The sequence below is a fragment of the Pan troglodytes genome, chromosome 4, assembly GCF_028858775.2.
Source record: "Pan troglodytes isolate AG18354 chromosome 4, NHGRI_mPanTro3-v2.0_pri, whole genome shotgun sequence".
Taxonomy (NCBI): Eukaryota; Metazoa; Chordata; class Mammalia; order Primates; family Hominidae; genus Pan; species Pan troglodytes.
In genome coordinates this window covers 151840821-151861509 of record NC_072402.2, presented here as the reverse complement: position 1 = coordinate 151861509, position 20689 = coordinate 151840821, and the positions used below count along the sequence as shown (strand labels likewise).

At 41.8% G+C, this 20689-nt stretch overlaps 1 protein-coding gene across 1 annotated transcript in view; it reads right to left on the bottom strand.

The window, feature by feature from the left end:
* GALNT10 (polypeptide N-acetylgalactosaminyltransferase 10) overlaps positions 1 to 20689 on the bottom strand; it is a 326091-nt gene that overhangs the window by 252676 nt on the left and 52726 nt on the right. The window contains exon 2 of the mRNA XM_063811602.1: positions 20463 to 20543. Within this exon, the coding sequence (XP_063667672.1) occupies positions 20463 to 20465 (3 nt within the window). The 5' untranslated portion in view covers positions 20466 to 20543. The remainder of the gene's footprint in view (positions 1 to 20462; positions 20544 to 20689) is intronic.

Sequence of the window (20689 nt, the reverse complement as noted above, 5' to 3'; positions counted from 1 at the left end):
GGAGAAAGCCCAGGTCCCTGGAAAACCTCGCAAAGCTCCGGCTTACTTCTCCAGGCACATCCCACCGCAATTGTTCCTCAGCCACCTCGTTCACACTCTGCCTCTCACATGGGAGCCATAGTCAGGGCCTGCCTGAGCTGGGCCATGTTCTTTCCTTCTTCTGGGCCTCAGCACACTGCTCCCTGTCCAGTGTTAAAGATTTATTGTTAACATAAAATAGTAAGGAAGACTTTACTCAGGGCTATTGCAATAGAGGTGTTGGAAAAGGCGAGAGAGATTGGACTCAACTCCCAATACAACGAAAATGGCGGGGGATGTGCAGGCAAGGAGCAGAGTAAGAGCTCAGTGGATGGGAAATCAGTAAGAGGAGACATTGGGGTAGGGGGATTCTTGCTAAACTGGCCTAATGAGATTCTTGCTAAAGGCAGGTCAGAGGCTTAAACATCAAGGGTGGGGGATGAGGAATTTAATCAGATCTCAAGGATGAGGAATGACTTAGTGGATTCTTTGCCAAGACTGGGCTGGGCAGACCAAAGACAAGATGGGGGCCCAGGTCAAGGCCTAGTCAAGAAGAGGGCTCAGAGGAGTCTGACTAAAGTTTGTCAAGGATAGAGACTTTGTCACCAGGAACACTTCACTGGGCTGCCTCTAGGAAGTCATCTGAGACTCCTCCACCCACAGCACCCTTCACCTGTAGATGTTAGCGCTCATCACATCCCAGTGTAGTGATCTGTTTACTTGCCTGCTCCTCTGCTTGACGATGAGCAACTTGAGGCCAGAGACTGTATCGCGAGTCCCCAAGGCCCAATGCAGTGTTTGACTCTCAGTGTTGAATGAGCACATATTGATGAGCATGACTCTCGTGGAATTGCTACTCTGCTCTGCAACAATCAGTAACTGCATTGCCTGTATCAGTGGTTCTTGGAGTTCACCATGATCAGAGTCATCGGAAGGGCTTGTTAAACATCAATGCCTGGGTCCTACCTTCAGAGTTTCTGATTCAATAGGTCAGACTGCAGCCCAAGAATTTGCATGTCTAACAACAGGTGATGCTGAAGCTGCTGGGCTTAGACTGCACTTTATTTACTTACTTATTTTTATTTGCTTATTTAGTTTTGAGATGGAGTTTCACTCTTGTTGCCCAGGCTGAAGTGCAATGGCACAATCTTGGCTTCTCGCAAACTCTGCCTCCCAGGTTCAAGCGATTCTCCTGCCTCAGCCTCCTGAGTAGCTGGGATTACAGGCATGCACCACCACGCCCAGCTAATTTTGCATTTTTAGTAGAGACAGGGTTTCATCATGCTGGTCAGGCTGGTCTCGAACTCCTGACCTCAGGCCATCTGCCTGCCTCAGCCTCCTAAAGTGCTGGGATTACAGGCATGAGCCACTGCGCCTGGCCCTAGACTGCACTTTAATAATCACTGACCTGTAGGATTATAGCTGATATCATCCCCAAGTTATATGCATCATCATATATTTTTAAATTTAAAGGTTATAAGATTTAATAGGCAAACTTCAGGTGGGATGGTGAAGTAGATATGATCTCATGATCTAGGTCACCTCCTTCCCTGCCTAAAGTATATGATTCTCCCTCTCATTTGCAGGCAAGAGTAACAGCTCAAGACTGTATTTCCTTTCCCTGTGCTTCATTCGCTATGGGAGGGGCTGCCTCCCAGTGCCCGCTGCCAGGCCTGGTGCCAGGCTGAGACCAAGGCCCCAAGTGGCTGAGTGGCATTCTGATGCAGGTGGCTGGAGGACTTGCAACATCCTGAGTCCTCTCCCCTCTCAGCCCCCATGATTAGCAGTTGGTGCAAATGGATTCAGAGGGCAGAGATAGCCAGACAGTGACCATGGCTGAAGCAGGCAAGCCAAGACAGAGCTTTCCAAAAATGACTCAGCCCAGCCCAAAGGGGGCCAAGATTCAGCTGTTTGCAGGGCATGTGGACAAAGCTGGGATGTGCAGGCTACGGTATTCACATGTGTGCATGTGAGGCCTTCAGGCTGTGGGGCAGAGTCAGGGTTGGAAAGAGAAGGGGACAGTGCCAGGAGCCAGGGCTGTGGGCCAGTTCTCCCTATATTTGCCACATTCTAGGGAGGAGTGCCTTCAAATTTTAATTTGAACTTGACCCTTCCAGGCCATGATGAAAGAATATTTGTCAAGATAGGAAGATAGGTATTATTTACAGTGTGATACCTTAATTCAAACAGGTGATATGTGGGCCTCTATTTATACTCTTGCTCAGGCCCTGCAAATGTTTGGGGTGGGCCTGTGAGAGTGACCAAGGGAGGTGAACAGCCTAGACAAGCAAGACTGCTTCTTGAGGGCCTACGCTGCTCTTTGGGACGAGAACTACCAAGTGGAAGCCCCAGGTACCCTGTTTCCCCGGGGACTGGCTATACTCCTCAGGAGCACCTGGTAGGATCTCTTCTTGGATGTGAGGGTGAAAACTGGTCCCAATGTCAAATGAAAACAACTTTGCACCTGCTCATTTGGAACAAAGGAAGAGGCCTGGACCTTAGGAGGTTTAGATTTGGGGTTCCCAGTGCAAAAGGAAAATGAAATCTTGGGACCCCAAACTCACAATGCCAAAGGAAAAAGTTAAGTTTGGAAACTGAATCACATTAAAAAAACAAACAAACAAACCGAAAACCCTGCTTTTCCTTTTGTTCCTAAACAGGTAGCTGCAAGATAGAAGGCCACCTTTCTCGCCAGGTGGCCTTCCTCACCCCAACAATGTAAATTAACAGCATATCTTAAGGCATATGGGACAAGACAAGACTACAGGTCATCCCAGATGTGTTTTCTTGGGCCCGTCACATCAGCTCTGTAAACCTGTTTCCTTGTTAAATGGGGACGATTGTAGTGCTTACACATAGAGGGATTATGCCAAACCCTTTGTACTGTGTTTACACAGGTGGGTTCTTAGTAAGTGATAGCTGTTATTTGTGATTTCCTGGTAGTTTATTTCTATTTAATGTGGCTTCTTCCCTAATCAGCCCCATCCTTGGTAGAGTTTGACAAGTTGGAGAACTTAGTCCTCTGGATCCCTGGTCTTCTCTTTTAACATTCCTGCCCTGCTTGTGGACACCTTTTCAATTCATTGTGGGGGCCCACAACCCCTACAGATCTTAGAGATTAGGCATCCTGCATTGATATGCAGATTCCTGAGTCCTGCATCAGAGATTCTGCCTCACCAGGATGGGATCAGGCCCAGGAATCTGCATTTTAATGAGTTCCCCAGGTGATTCTCATACAAGCAACAACTCTTGGAGAAATATTGTGGCTGAGAAAGTAGGTTGGCAGGCAGAACCAAGAGCACTGGCTGAGAGGCAGACTCCTGTTCAACCTAATACGATTTTCTTTCTTTCCTTCCTTCCTTCTTTCCTTCCTTCCTTTCTTTCTTTCCTCTTTCTCTCTTTCTCTTTCTTTTCTTCCTTCCTTCCTTCTTTCCTTCTTTCTTTCTTTTTTTTTTTCTTCAAAATCTCACTCTGTCGCCCAGGCTGGAGAGCAGTGGCACAATCTCAGCTCACTGCAACCTCTGCCAGCCGGGTTCAAGCGATTCTCCTGCCTCAGCCTCCCAAATAGCTGGGATTAGAGGTGCCTGCCACCGCGCCTGGCTAATTTTTGTAGTTTTAGTAGAGATGGGGTTACACATCTTGGTCAGGCTGGTCTTGAACTCCTGACCTCGTGGTCCACCCCCCACGGCCTCCCAAAGTGCTGGGATTATAGGCGTGAGCCACCGTGCCAAGCCCCTAATAGAATTTTCTAAGAGTCAAAGCTGCATAAGAATGAATTAAGCTGCCCTGAAAAGTAGTGAGCCCCCTGTCAAGGAAGGTGTGCAAGCAAATGCCAGGTAAATATCTGACAGAACTAGGAGAGAAACTTTAGTTCAGGAGTTAAATTTTATGACCTTGAAAATTTCTATGATTCCATCTTCTTTTTCCTTTATCTCTCAGGAAACGCTTTGTCTCTTCAGAGATTTTTGGTTCAAGTCTCATGTTTGAGAAAATGGAATAAACACTTTTGTGTCCTAGGACAGAAAGCTGGTGACAAAGAAGAGCATTTCAAGCTGCCCCATCTAATTGTGTCAACAGAGGGGTTTCCCCCCGCCCCGGCCTCTGGGGAAGAGTCCTGCCTCCAGCCTTCTGTGCACCCCTCCCCATTCCTTCCCCACGCCCGCATAAATAATTTTTAAAAAGAGTTGGAAGCAAAGGAGGCTGTAGAGTCAGCTTGAGACTGCTCAAGAGGGGACTTGGAGCAGGCGCGTCTCGCAGTAACTGTGCCTAACGTCGCATGTAATCGCTGCCATGTGTCTCTGTCAAGAACTTGAGCAGCCTTCAGCAAGGTCCCTGGAAACTCCCCTGTCAGGACCCTCTGGGCGGGAGACAAATGGGTAAGTTAGGACAGTGATAAATCCTGCTGTCCTTCTGTAGTCAGATCCCCTGCAGCAAAGCAGCTCAGCAGGGCACAGGAGGTAAGCAAACCTCAGGTGTGAGACTAGGGTGTGTGGGAGCTTTGCAAGTACATCTGTCTCTGAAAGCGGGCCCTGGCCAACAATTTGTTTGAGTCGATGGGTTGATATGCCAGTTGTTAAGGATCTGAGAAAGTAGTTGGAGGGAGCGGAAAGGGTTGTTTTTTTTTTTTTAACCTGCTAACTTCCCCACCAATCAACAGTGAGGGCCCAGCCTTCTCTGGCCCTAGGCTGGCATCTTCCAGATCTGAACCTGGATGGATTTCTTTTCCCCTGTGTTATAAAAGCCAGGAGAAAGCATCCCACTCCACAGCCAGCCCCAGAGCTATCCTTGGAGACCCAACTCCTCTGAGCCTAAAGTGAACATTTCCTCCTTGGACCAACCCCCATCCTCATTTAAGGGCATTGAATCTATCTCTTTAGGCACCTGCCATTTTTGCTCTTCAAATGACACTTTTAAGAATGGTGGCCATCTGTTGAGCACCTCCCATGAGCCAGACACAGTGCTAAGAACACCACATGCGTAACCTCAAATGTTCATAAGCATAAAATTACTAGTTCCATTTTACAGACGACAAAAATGAGGCACAGGGTGGTTAAGTGACTTGCCCAGGTCTGTGTGACCTAAAATCCATAAGTGGGTTGGAGGGGAGAATAACGCAATGAATGTAGACACTGGATCAGACCCCCTGGTAATGAGTCAAGGCTTTGGCTCTTACTAGTTATCAAAAGGGATGCTGTAACTTTTCTAAGCCTTAGCTTTTCTCTTTATAAAATAGAGATAATAATAGCTGGGAGTGTGGCTCACACTTGTAATCCCAGCACTTTGAGAGGTTGAGGAGGGTGGATCACTTGAGGTCAGGAGTTTGAGACCAGCCTGGCCAACATGGTGAAATCCTGTCTCTACTAAAAATACAAAAATTAGCCGTGTGTGGTGGCATGTGACTGTAATCCCAGCTCTTCGGGAGGCTGAGGCAGGAGAATCACTTGAACCTGGGAGGCGGAGGTTGCAGAGAGCAGAGATTGCACCACTGCATTCCAGCCTGGGCAACAGAGCGAGGCTCCGGCTCAAAAAAAAAAAAAAAAAAGATGGAGGGCGGGGATAATAATAATACCTATTTTTTAATTTGTAGTAGGCAAAATAATGGTCCCCCAAATATGTCTACATCCTAATCTCTGGAATCTTTGAATATGGTACCTTACGTGATCAAATGTAAGCATGAATGTAAAGGTGCTTTGCATGTCAATAATAACAATAATAGTAATAATAATTATTACAGTTACATGCCAGACACTGTTCTAAAGAGAATCATTGAGAATGTGACAGAATCCGCCAAATGTCACCCTCCCATCCAAAAGACCCCTCCTAGCCAAATTCCCTGTGGAAGATGTTCTCTCAACCATTCCTTTCCTCTTCCCTGGACCAGAGATGAAATAACTCACAGGCAGCTCTCCAGATGAGAGGAAAATGAAGAAGGTAGTGCTTATTACAACATAAAAAGGACCAGGCTCTGTTTACTGAGATTGGGAAACAGATTCTAGGAACAATGTGTCTGCTCCAATGTAATTATCCTGTAAGTGGTCGGCATTTTACTCAGCTCCAAAACTCATGAAGAGGCTTCAAAGATGTACCCTGGGGACTGTTTTATCAAAAGGGACTTAAGAAGGGGTAAAGTTTTGAGATTAAACTAAGCTCTTAATTGAATCAGCAAAAACTGAAAAAATTTTGAAAGGGAGTTTTGTGCAACAGCAGGAAAACATTTTGGATATGCAGACTGAAAAGAAAAGAGAGAAACAGATCCAGATACCTGGCAGAATATCTCTGCACTGTTGGCTAGTGTTAGTGAGAGGAGAAAGAAATGAAGTTACCGGAATCATAAACCCCTAGCTTGGAAGAAACATGAAGCTTCCATCTGTTTCATCCTTTTCACTTAATTCACTTACATTTAATTCAACATATCCATTCATTCATTTTTCAATAAATAAAGACCAAGCACCTGCTAAGTGCTGCTGTGTTACGTGGTGGGGACGCAACGGAGAACACAACACAGTCCTTCCTTCCAGGAGCTTAGGGTGCTCCAGCTCCCACATACCCATTTTAGCAGGAAGTCTCTAATCCTACCATCTCCCCACCCCCATGCTCCACTTACTTTTCCACAAAATCTCACGGGGCTTAGCAGCAGAGCCAGTGCTTATACTCCAGCCTATTTGCCTTTAGAACCAGATGAGTTTGGGATTCAGAAGGCCAGACCCTGGTCCTGTTTCTGCCTCCTAGTCTCTACATGATCTTGGAAAAGAAAATTCTATTCATATGTGGAGGAAACTGAGCTCAGGAAAGGCTTTCCTACTCTTGCTCCCCCAACCCCCATGTTGTGTTCAAATCTTGGCTCCCCTAACCACAAGCTGTGTGCTCATAAGCAAGTTGCTTAACCACTCTGTTCCTCTGTTTCATCATGTGTAAAATAGGATGTTGGAAGTCTTTGTTAAAATAAATGTATGTGAAATGGTTAGAATAGAGTCAAGTATATAATAAACATTTAATAGACATTAACAATTATTATTAGAGCACTGTGGACCTGTGGATCATTTTTTTCATAGTATTGATCACTGTTTGATATTACATATTTTAGTGATTATTAGATTTAATCTGCCTCCCCTCATTAGACTGTAAACTCTGTAAGGGCTGTTTTACCTGGTCTCAACAGCTACTTCAGTGATAGGCACATAATAGGAGCTCAATAAATATTTGTTTAATGGGTTAATGAATGAATGAATTTCTTCCCCAACTCATCTCAGATTGCAGAGGAAAGAAGAATCTGAAGGGCTGCCAGAGCATCTGTTCCCGGAGGTTTTTTCAAACAAGTTCCAACAGCTGTTTGTGCTAGAAGCCACCATAAAAAGCATTCTTAAAAGCAAGAGGGAAAGAACAGCAGTAACGAAGAGATCTATGACCCAGCTGGGATCCTGGATCTATGGCTGCAGCAAGGCTCAGGGGAGGGAAGCGGGAGTGCAGGAAGGTAGACGCAGGGGCTGAAGAGAGGCAGACAGAGGCATAATTTTGAACCAGAGACAGAGAGATGCTCAGTGAGAAAGATGCCCAGAGAGAGGCAGAGACAGGCACTGAGAGGCACTCTGTGGTTGACAGAGACAAAGATGGAGTGGGAGACGGAAAGGAGGGCAGACAAGTGTTTGAACTGGCAGCTAATTCCCCAAATCCTTGAGGGGTTTTGAGAGATAGAGAGTAATGCAGGCTTCAGCCTTGCCTGGTTGATTTATGACCAGCGAGAGTTGAGCCACAGTTGAGCTAAGCACATTAGGCGGCTGTGTGGCCTGGAACTTCTTGCAGTCATGCCTGGGACTTCCCTGGAGCAGATCGCAGGATAGAGAGGCTGTCTGCTCTAATGGGATGTGAACAGTTCTCAGAATCAGGGAAATCATAGCATGGAGGACTTATACGTTTGTAATTACCCTCCGTTCTAATTGGGAGCCACACAAGAAGTTTTGATGGGAAAGACTGACCCTGTTGGCTGGGCTTCCTTCCACCCTTCCTTTTCTCCTTCTTCCCTCCTTTCTTCCCTCCTCCCTACTTTTTTCCCTCATCTCTCTCTTCCTTCTTTCCTCCCTCCCTCCTCCCTTCCTTCCTTCTTTCCTTTCTCATTTATTAAGCATTTGGAATGTACAAGGCAACCAGGGATGTAGTGATTAGAGAAGACATGATTCTTAAGTTTTAAAGGGCTCTCAGTGGCACAGCATAAAGAGGAGAAAAGCAGGCAGCAGAATAATAGGTACAGTGTGATACCATTTATATAAACTACTTTTGTTATTTTTATTTGTTCATGATACATGTATTTAATGGATACTTATAAGTATAAAAACAGATTAGGCAGAAATTATCAAAATTTATATCTGAGGTTCCTGGGGGATGAGGTGAGGAGGAAATGAAACCTGGAATGGGAATCAGGGGATTTCATCTTCAGATGAGTGACATATTGCTTATTTTATTAAAAAAAAAGAAATCTGACCTTTTTTTTGGTTATTTTTACACGGCGGATACATGGTAATTTGGCATATACTATTCTTTTAAAGTTTCTCAGAATCCAAAAAAAAAAAAAAAAGCTCAAGAAATTGAAACATTGACTGTAATTCACTGAGACAAGTCACTTTTATAGATATATTCTGCATTAATTTCAGAAGGTGGAAGCAGCAAGGATGATCAGAAGGTGGAACTTAATCCTTCTCTCTCTCGTACCCCAATCCATCTATTCCCCAGTCCATATTTTCAGGAACACATTCCCCAGGATTGATCAAAGAAGCTACTACATACGAAGTCAAATAAAATATGATGCTCATCTTCTAGCTACTACATGCTAAGTCAAATAAAATATGACTCTTACCTTCTAGAGACCTCCCAGAGTCAGGAACTTGGGTTGTTAAGGCAGGAAGGGGCTGAGAATTGGGAGCCAAAGTGAGTAGACTCCTCTGAGCATCTCTGGAAAGGAGGCACTGGCCATCCATGGTCTCTGTCTCCTTAGACACCTTAATTTGTAGGCAGGTGGTATAATGAAAAGAGCACAGGCTTTGGAGTCTGTCAAATCTGGGATAGGGGCTCCATAGTAGCTATGTGACCTTGGGCAAATTACTAAGTCACTGTGAACTTCAGTTTCCTCATCTGTAAAATGAGGACAATAATATTTCCCAAGGTTGCTGCGATGTTTAAATGACCCAGTAGAAATCAAATGACAACAAAGCCCAGCATAGTGTCCAGCAAACAATAGAGCAGCATGGATTAGTCTCTTCCTTCCCAGGAGTAGGATTTCCTCAGTGGGACATCTGAAATATGGCTCCATCAGTCACACGCAGTAAAAGGCCAGAGTCACCAGGACTTCTTTGTCTTAAAAATCTTCCCCCATGGAGAAAGCAGCAATTTAAGTGGCAAAGATGGTGTAGACCTTGGGCCTAAACAAGTCCCATGCCTAGGAGGAGGCAGGAGTGTCAGGATCACAGAACAACAGAGCTGGAAGAGACATCACCAAACCTCACTGCACATCACCTGGAAAAAATTACTCAGATTCTCTCTCTCTCTCTCTCTTTTAATTCTTTTTTTCGAGACAGTGTCTCACTCTGTCACCCAGGCTGGAGTGCTGTGGTGAGATCTCTGCTCACTGCAACCTTCGCCTCCTAGGTTCAAGCAATTCTTCTGTCTCAGCCTCCCAAGTAGCTGGGACTACAGGTGTGCGCCACCATGCCCAGCTAGTTTTTTTTGTATGTTTAGTAGAGACAGGGTTTCACCATGTTGGTCAGGCTGGTCTCAAACTCTTGACCTCAAGTGATCTGCCCGCCTCAGCCTCCCAAAGTGCTGGGATTACAGGCATCAGCCACTGAGCCTGGCCAAATCACTCAGATTCTTAAGCCTCAGATTAGAATGGCCAAGACTGGGGTGCAGAAATCTTTTCTTCTGTGAAAACTCCCCTTAAAATACGAATTAAAAGAATGACATATCATTTTTCATCCATAATATGGCAAACAAAAATTTGAGAACATCAAACATTGTTGGAAAAATGTGTGCTCTTAACCACTGCTGGTGGGTGCAGCTGCTTTGGAGAGCAATTAAAATTGTCCAAACCCTATTGTCTGGGATCCATGTCAGAGACTTTGTACAAAGAGGCCTGCCTGAGGATCCTTGTTGAAGGACTGTTTGAAATAATGGAAAGTTGAGAACAAACAAAAGCAGAGAGGAATGTCTGGATAAACCAGGCTATACCTGTATCTCGCAATACTATCCAGCTAAAAATAATTAGGTGAACCTCTAAATACTGACTTAGAAACAGCTCCAAGAAATATCGTGTTCTAAAAAGGAAATTGCAACATCATACATACAACATGACTTTTATGGAAAAAGAATAACAAACAGGTAGTACTCTATATATTCTGTGGGTACATCATATCCATAAATGTACAGAAAAAGATCTGTAAAGATACACACTAATCTGTTAACTGGAAGGACAGAGAGATAGTGGAAAAGGATAGTTGCGCTTTATATATAATGTCTTAACTTTTTACCAGGAGAGCATATTTATTTGCTACTTACGCAAAAATTATTGAAACAGCTTTATTGAAGTATGATTGACACATACAATATCTTGTGCACATTTAAAGCATACAATTTGACACATGAACACAGCTGTGAAACTATCACTATAATCAAAATAATAAAGATATTTATCAGTTATACCCAGAAGTTTGCTTATGTGATAAAATTCTGTCCAATGACATGTAAGTGCAATTCTGTGGAGAGACTTCTAGAAAAGGCTTCCTTTCCGTTACAAAGAGACACACAGGAAGAAAAAAACTCTTCTTTTGCTGGAGATTTTTTTTCCCTGAGTGATGCCTGGAATAGTGTGAGCCAGCTTATGACTCAGGGGAAAACAGAGTCAACTTGGGAGCAAAACCAACACACATAAGGATGGTGGAGGGAGAAAGTGGAAAGAACCTGGGTCCCTGATAGTATTGCTGAGCCACTGAATTAATTAACCTTGGAGGTACCAGGTACCCTCCTTTGGAACTTCTGGTTAAAGAAATGGAATAAAATGTCTATATTGTTTAAACGCATTTGAGTTGGGTTTTCTGTTACTTACTTATAGCTAAAAGCAACCAAAGAGATGTGTTTTGAGAATTAAGGGAGAGCTGGTATCCTAGCTTTGGAAAGGAAGAAAGTCAGAGGTTAAGCAGAGGTTTGAGGAAATCAGTGATGACCACTAGAGGAGCAAACATGCTCAAATAGGATGTGACATGGGAGAGCCAGGAGGGACTGCTAAAACATTTAAGTATTCCTCCTGGGTACCCATGACATCACTTGGGGGGATGTGCAGTGGACTTTCTGAACTCAAAGGAGAAGGCAGCTTGAATTGTTATTATTTGGGCATTGAAGAAAAGTGAGATCCTTGATGATTAAGGAGGTGGAGGCACCTGGGTGCCCCCTGAACACCCTGATTCCCAGTTTCCCCATATGTAACATGGGTATAATAGTTCCTTCTATGTCCACATACAGGGTTATTGTGAGAATGGACTATGAGCTGAGATAAGGTAGAAAGAGCTGCAAAAATCAAACACATAACACAAAGCCTCATCCCTACCATTTGCCTTCTACCCCTGTCAGAGCAAGTCTATCGAACTAAGTCCTCTGGGTGTCTCTAAGGAGCTAATATGTACAATTCAGAAGCCTTATCTACAAGAAAGCCAGAACATTTTTGGAAAGACAGATTCTTCCTTGGAACTGTTGGTGACATGTCAGTGAAATGTCTTTCCATGTCTGGGTATGTGTATAAGTGCCCATGTGGGTAGAAATATAACCACTTATGTGTGGATGATTGCAGGATGCATCTGTGTGTGTCTGTGTCCGCATGTGTAGGGAGAGCAGGGTGTGGCTAAAGAATAATCAGAGCCAGGAGCACTTGAGGGCTAATCTCGATTCTGTCACTTCCCAGCTCTGTGACCTTGAGGAAATTCTTCCACATCTCTGAATCTCAGGTTCTCTACCTGGAAAATGTGGCTGCCATGACTTACAAGGAGACCATGTTCTTGAACACTGAATTTGCAAGTTATCTGGCAAGCAATAAGGAAAATATATCTGAAATGTGTATGAATGAAGCTGCATTTGTAGTGTGTGTTTGAATGTGTGTGTGTGAGGGGGATATATATAAATAATATATGTGTAGGAGGTGGATATGTGGGTGTGTATGTTTATATGCATGGGTGTTATGTCTGATCATGGGTTAGTAAATGTGTGAGAGAAAGGGAGACAGGAGGAACAGAGGGAGGGCAGGCAGGAAGGAAGAAAGGAAGAGTAAGGAATTAGTAAGAAAGGAAAGGCTGAAGGAAGGAAATTGGGAAGGAAAAAGGAAAGAGGGGACTGAGACACGTGAGCCTAGATCTTGCTGTTCTCTCTGGAGGCCTCTGCCAACTACAGGAATGCAGACTGGAATTGGTTCAGACACCTCAGGAACTCTCCCTGGAGCCAGTCCATCTGCTGGCTCCTCTGTCCCAGAATCACCTCTTGACACTTTTCAGGAGGCTGGGATGGAAGAGGGATGTGTTCAGAGCATCAGGGTGCATTTCCTTGGCCCTCCAGTGGCTAAGGGGCTGCTCAGTCTCCAGGTGCTTTGCCTCATCTGCACCTGACCACTTGGGCCACCCATGAAGCCAGGCTCACCTCTGCTTGCTCCCTACAATTTTCACAGCAGCAGCCTCCTGCTGCCTCCCCGCATTGGTCCCTCCCATTCCTCTAGGTCACCCTGTACACTGCCACCAGGCTTGCACTTATAAGATGTAGGGTGCCCCCCCACCCCCTGCATGGCCAGCTGCCTCCCTCTTACATTCTGCCTATAGGGGGCGCTATAGGGGAAGGCGCTTAGAGGAGGGTGAAAGGAAAGAAAGCTTTATCCTATTTGTCTGTACCTGTCAGCTTCAACACAACAAAGCAGTTTGTTTCATAGTAGAAGTTGGTTCCTATTTGTAGTTTCCCCGACACTCAGAAACAATCTCATGGTGCCCCTTTAGAGACACCAATACCTGTCAGCCGGGCTGCACCCTCTTCTCAGAAACGCCTGACCCAGCTCCAAGTTTTGAAGTTTTAGTCATTTTGACCTCTTTCCTCTGCCCCGCTCCCTCAGCTGCTTCCTGCAATTACTACCTCTATGAACTCATTTTGCCTTTTTAGTTCTTTAATACCTAATAATTTTATTTTATTTTATGTTATTTTATTTTATTTTATTTTATTTTGAGACAGAGTTTTACTCTTGTTGCCCAGGCTGGAGTGCAATGGCGCGATCTTGGCTCACTGCAACCTCTGCCTCCTGGGTTCAAGCAATTCTCCTGCATCAGCCTCCCGAGTAGCTGGGATTACAGGCGCGTGCCACCACACCCGACTAATTTTTGTATTTTTTAATAGAGACAGGGTTTCGCCGTGTTGGCCAGGCTGGTCTTGAACTCCTGACCTCAGGTGATCCACCCACCTTGGCCTCCCAAAGTGCTGGGATTACAGGCGTGAGCCACCATGCCCGGCAATACCTAATAATTTTACATTAAATTCCTCCTGTTGAAATAGCTTGTGTGATGGTTTCTAGCTCATGAGTGAACCTGTCTCATATAATTTCCTTCTTTTTCTTTATACTTTTATCACCTAAGGATGCATCCTTAAACACTAAAATATTGCTTTACTAATATTAAACTTCACCTAAACGAAACCGTACAGTACTCTTTGGCATCCAACTTCTTTCATTTAACATGTTTGTTGCATGTATTGTAGTATATCTATTTCTATTGCTGTGTGATTTTCCATTGTACAGATGAACCCCAATCTATCAAGAGATTCTTCTCTTGATAGACATTTGAGTTGTTTCCAGTTTCTAGCTATTATAAATAATAAATACTGCAATGAACATTCTTATACATTTTTATTGATACCACCATGCACACATTTTTACTGGGCATGTAAGTAGGAAAGGAATTGCTAGGTCACAGGGAACATGGACAAAAGTTTTCCAAAGTGGTTGTACCAATTCATACTCTCATCAGCAAAACATGGTAGTTTCTATTACTCCACATTCTCACTAACTCTTCATATTGTAAGTCTTTTTTAAGATTAGCCATTCTGGTGGGTACACAGTGGCATCACACATACACCATTGTACATGTGTGATACAATGTACAACCTTTACAACCTTTTGCAATAGTAGATAGTGGTACTGCATTATTATTTTAATTTGCATTCCCTGATGACAAACGAGGTTGAGAACCTCCTCTTTTGTGAAGTTCCAGTTCAAATCTCTCCTCTGCTTTCCTACTGAGTTGTCTTTTAGTTATTGATTTGTAATCATTCTTTACATATTCAGAATATGGCCAGTTATTATTTTTATACATATCTTCTTCCACTCTATGGCTTGCCTTTTCACTTTCTTATGATATGATGAACAGTTTTAAAATTCTAGTGTAGTCAGAATTGTACTTTTTTCCTGTCATGATCAGTGTTTTTTTGTGTGTATTGTTTAAAAAAATTTCTCCTACATAGAAAGTACTTCTATGTTATCTTTTTAAAGCACTATTGTTTTGCCTTTCAGATTTATATCTGTGATCCCCTGATACTAATTTTTTGTATGAGTGATTGACCAATGGATTCTCATGGATTCTTTTCTGTAACCTGATATCAAATGCAAATAATGATAATTTTATTTTTTTTGCTTTCCAATCCTTCTGCCTTTAATTTTTTTTCTTATCATATTGGCCAAGATTTTCAGTATAAAGTTGAATGGAAGTAGGAATAGCAAGTATTTCTGTCACATTCCACATCTCAAAAGAAACTCAGCATTTCACCATTAAGTAGGATGTTTGCTCTAATATACTTTTCTAGATACTTTTTATCAAATCAAGAAAATTTTCTTTTATTTCTGGTTTCCAAGAGTTTTATGTTGTGACTAGATAATAAATTTTATCATATGCATTTTCTGTATCTATTGAGGTTATAATTGGATTTTTCTCCTTTATTCAACTAACATAGTGAACTATACGAATTTTTAAGCTTTATACTAACCTGGCATCCAGGAATAAACCCAATTTAACTAAGATACATATCCTAATTACATATTCCTAGAATAATTTTTGCAATATTTTGGTTAGGGGTTTTGCATTTATGTTCATGAGCGAGATTGCTTGTAATTTTCCTTTCTTATATTATCCTTGTCAGGGTTTGGTATCAAGATTATAGCTTATTTTATAAAGTGAGTTGAGAAGTATTTCATCTTTTTCTATTCTCTGTAAAAGTTTGTATAATACATTTGGTAGAATTTGCCTGTACATCATCTGGACCCAGAATTTTCTTTAAGGAAGAGTTTTAATTATGAATTATGAATAGTTCTACTGGAGTTTTCCATTTCTTCTTGTGTCTGTTTTGGTAAGTTGTGTTTTACTAGAAATATATTCACTTAACCTAATTTATTTGAAATTTATTGGTGTAAAATAGTTAATACTATGATTTTATTATATTTTAAATTCTAATTAAAATTATATGTTTATGTAGGGTATCTCTCTTTTTGTTGGTTATTTGTTTCTACTCTCTTTTTCTTCTTTGATAACTCTTTCCAGCCATTTATCAATGTTATCAGTCTTTTCAAATGACCTACTTTTGGCTTTATTGATTCAGTCTATTGTATGATTGTTTTCTATATTATTAAATTCTGTTCTTATTTTTATTGTTTTTTTCTAATTTATTTGGGATCAATTTGTTGTTTATTTTTCTATTGTTTTGAGATAAATACTTTTCCAGCCTTTCTTCTTTTCTAATATGTGTATTTGAGGCTATATATTTCTCTCGAAGCATATTTTAAACTGTATCCCAATGTTTAGATATGTCATATTTCAATTAACATTCAATCTAAAATAGTTTCTAACCCCCATTGTGATTGATACTTGAATCTATGAAATATTTAGAAGTATATTTCTTATTTTCAAAGAATTTTTTAAATTTATTACCCTTTTTTCTGATGAATTGAGACTTTTATATTAAGAAAAAAACCCTCTTTATCTCTATACTGCTTTTTGGCTTAAAGCCTACTTGCTATTAAGATAACTGCATCAGCTTTTTAAAAATTAATATTTGCATGGTATATTTTAATTATTATTTTCTATCTTTTATTCTCAACCTTTCGTATTCTTAAGTTTTAGCTATGTCTCTTATAAACCATGTTTTTTTTGTTGCTTTTTAAAAATTCAGGCTGACAATCTTTGTTTTAATCGAAGCATTTAATTAATATCTAATATCTAAATTTATGTCTCTACGTAAATTTATGTACATTTATTCCTGACACAGCAAGAAACTCAGAATGTGTTAACTCCATTCATCTCTTTCCAACTTATATGCCATACTGTCCTGTATTTTAATTCTATACATACATATTTTTTGTTTTGTTTTATTTTGTTTGAGATGGGGTCTTGCTGTGTCACCCAGGCTGGATGCACCGTATAATTTAAATACCACTAGAATGCTTACAATTCATCCATTTAAAGGGTACAATTCAATGATTTTTAGTATATTCACAGGTGTGCACCTATCACCACAGTCAATTTTAGAACATCATGATCTCTTCAGAAAGATATACTCATTAGCTACCATCCTCTATCTCCCATCCCCAGCCCTAGTCTATGAAACCATTTATCTACTGTCTCTACAGATTTCCCTGTCCATTTCACTTTCATATGAATGGAAGCCTCATTTTCTTTTTCTTTTCTTTTTTTTTTTTGCAGATGGAGTCTCGCTCTGTTGCTCAGGCTGGAGTGCAGTGGCATGATCTTGGCTGACTGCAACCTCCACCTCCCGGATTCTTCTGCCTCAGCCTCCCGAGTAGCTGGGACTACAAGCGCGCATCACCACACCTGGCTAATTTTTTATGTTTTCTAGAGACGGGGTTTCAGCATATTGGCCAAGCTGATCTCGAACTCCTGACTTCAAGTGATCTGCCTGCCTTAGCCTCCCAAAGTGTGGGATTACAGGTGTGAGCCACTGTGCCTGGCCCTCATTATCTTTATATAGTAATTAATCACTTTGATTTAGCCACACATTTACCATTTTCATTCCTTCTGACTTCTCTTACCCTCTCTGTGGGATGGTTTCCTTCTACCTGGGAAAACACCAGTTACTATTTCCTTTAGTGTAGGTCTGCTGGTGATAACTTCTCTTAGACAAAATTCAGTGTGTACAAAATGTCTTTATTTTATATTCCTTTTTGAAGGATTTTTTGCTAGCTTCAGCATTTTATTTTAGCAGACATTTTCTTTCATGATTTAAAAGACATCAATTCATTGTTTTCTATCTTCCATTATTTCTCTTGAGAAGTCAGTTGCTAGTCTAATTTTTCTTCCTTTGAAGGTAATGGGTCATTTTTTGGCCGGGCACAGTGGCTCATGCCTGTAATCCCAGCACTTTGGGAGGCTGAGGTGGGTGGAACACCTGAGGTCAGGAGTTTGAGACCAGCCTGACCAACATGGAGAAACCCCATATCTACTAAAAATACAAAATTAGCCAGGCGTGGTGGCACACACCTGTAATCCCAGCTACTCGGGAGGCTGAGGCAGGAGAATCACTTGAACCCTGGAGGTGGAGGTTGTGGTAAGCCGAGATTGTGCCATTGCACTCCAGCCTGGGCAACAAGAGTGAAACTCTGTTTCAAAAAAAAAAAGGAAAGAAAGAAAGAAATGGGTCATTTTTCTTGGGTTGCTTTTAAGGCAAAATCTCTAATTTGGGCTACTGTTAGAGCAGGGCTGGTTTGCTTCTGGTTTACCTATATTTCTGTAATATAGCTATTTCAACTTCCACCCAGAAATGAGAGGTCCTAGACTTCAATTTTTGTCTTCTCAGCCTTGAGAGACTATCATAAGAGGGCTTCTCAGCCTCTCAGCTGCCTCATTTGGGACAAAATTCTAAACTCACATGTATAAATCTGTTCCAGCCCCTAATCCTGTTCCAGTGATTCTTTACTACTCTTGTTAGCCCTTTGATACACTCAATGAGATTTTAAAAAAAAAATGTCCAGCTTTTCTTATTGTTCTCAACTAGAAGTTTGCTCTGAATTCCTCAGTTCAGTATTGCTGATTATATCATATCACTTCATTTTTTACAGTTTGTTTTTCATTTTCGTAGACACAGGGGCTTGCTCTGTCACTCAGGGTGGAATGCAGTGGCACAATCATAGCTCACTGCAGACTCACACTCCTAGACTCAACCAATCCTCCCGCTTTAGCCTTCCAAGTAGCTAGGACTATAGGCATGCACCACTACACCAAGCTTATCACTTCATTTTATTTTCTTCATGGCTTTTACTGATATCTGAAATATTCTTGTTTATTCATTTGTCTGTTTTTTTAAATAGTCCTAGTAGGCTGTAAACCCTACAAGATCAGAGACCTTCCCTTGCTATCTGTTGGGACCCCAGGCTGCAGCCATGACCAGGCACAAATTAGGCCTCTCTCTTCAATGTCTTATACCACATTCTTCTTGCCATCTCTCTTTCTTGCCCTCACTTGTCTTCTAGCCCTTGTTATTTCCCTGCCCTCTCACTACAGGGTCTTTGCAAATGCTGTTGCTTCTACCTGGAAAGTCTTTTCCTTCCTACTTCGCTTAGTTAACTCCTCAGCTCAAGCATAACTTCTCAGGAAATCCATCTCTAACCGTCTTTCCTTGGTCAGTTGCCACCATTATATGGTTCCATAGTACTATATACATATCATTTATTGCACCTTCTACAGTTTAGACATTATTCACATTTTAAAAATAATTTTATTGTAAACGCCATGAAGAAAACTTGTCTGTTTTTCTCACTACATTGTTAGCACTTAGAACAGTGCCTAGTTCTCGGACATTTCCTGCATGAATGAATGTGGCAGTCCTTACACATTTATTCTTGTATTATCCTTATTTTATGTATTATCCTTATTTTATCCTTATTTTATGGGTGAGAACATGGGTGAATTAGAGAGTTTTAAGTTAGATGTCAGCCATACAGCGACATGTAAGTATCCTTTCTCTGTGTTTTGTGGGACTTTAATAAAGCAAGATTTTTAGGCTTCTTTAAGGCCCAGTTTCTTCATCTATAAAACAAGAATGGCAATCCAATCCATTCTCATTGGATTATCCTTAGAATCAAGTTAATTTTTGTGCATAAGAGCCTAGCACATTGCACATGGTAAATGGCCATAAAACTGTAACAGTTAATTTTGTCATTGCTGTTATTATTGTTATAAATAGTTCATGTTCCCATTGGAGACCTTCTTTCTGCAGCCCGGCTATTGGGAGAAAAGACCAAAAGTCACTTGGATCCAGAGCCTTTAGTGGTGAATTTTAGCAGTGATCAGCCGGAGACATAATCAGAGGCAGGTGAGGAATTGAGGACTAGGAAGAGAGAGAAACCAAAGAGCAGAATGCCGGTGACAAAGGAGGCCCAGACTGCTCTGTCTTCCTAGTGTCAGCTGCAAATGCTCTCTAAGAAAGTCCTCTCACCCTTTCCCCAGGGACCTTCAACGTGCTTTCAGCAGGTTCCATGAGGTAGCCAGCTAGTTCTCAAGACCTGATTACATTCAATTTACTTGAATTTTTATCAGAGTGCCAGTCAGCAGTGTTCTAGATAAGCTGCCCCAAATCAAACAGAGGCCAGTGAGGTCCTGCCTTAAGCTCTTGTCTTACTCGCTATCAGTGACTCCCAGGGGACCTTGGAAAATCCAGTAATCTCACAGAGCTGTTCCTGAGCCTATAGAGTCCTGGCCCTGTCAAAGCACAGTGAAAACTAGCCAAAGCAGCCTGAGATCAGCCATAGCTTTAGCAGGAAAAGTAGATGTATTCTCTGCTTTTTATTCTTGAAAGTTTCTGTTGCTGTTCAGAGGATAAAAGCAGCAGTAAATGCTTAGACAGAGCTGCGCCTTATGGCAATTTGCTCTGAGCAGTTGTCCTGAGCAGGCCCAAAAGCCAAGACAGTGTAGCCAAGGGTCCAAGTGTGGTTTGTAACTGAGGGCTGTGTCATCCCAAGCCTGGCCCATGGGGTCAATGGCATCCTCTGCATCTTTGGAATGATTATGGGTCTGTACAGCAGGGATTGCTCCCTTGCCTGGAGTACAGCACTGCATTTATCAGGTAAAGGAAATGGTTTATCAATAACAATAACAATTTACACTCAGCAAACTGTTATTTAACCACACGTCGATTTCATTAAGGCTGGATGACAATAATCATCATAATAACAGTGTGTGCTTTCCACTTGCCCTCCTAATAGTGAAAGGTTTTAGAGCCCAGTCCTCACTTAGTGGGCTGACATTGAATTTTGAGACATAAGCTTGTGACCAGGAGGAAGAAAGGAAAAAGGGTTGGGCAAATGTTGGATTCAAAGAACTTATTGTTGTTACTCTGATCAATTAATTGATTCATTTATTTGCCAAATATCTTTGAGTACCTACCATGTGCCATGTACAGTAGGCCTCTGTCCCTCTGTATCCACAGGTTTTGCATCCACGGATTCAACCAGTCGCTGATCAAAACTATTTAAAAAATAATACAAGAATAAAAAAGAATTCAAATACCAAAATACAGTATAACTATTTACATAGCATCTACATTGTATTAGATATTATGTGTAATGTAGAGATGATTTAAAGTATTTGGGAGGATATGCATAAGTTATAAG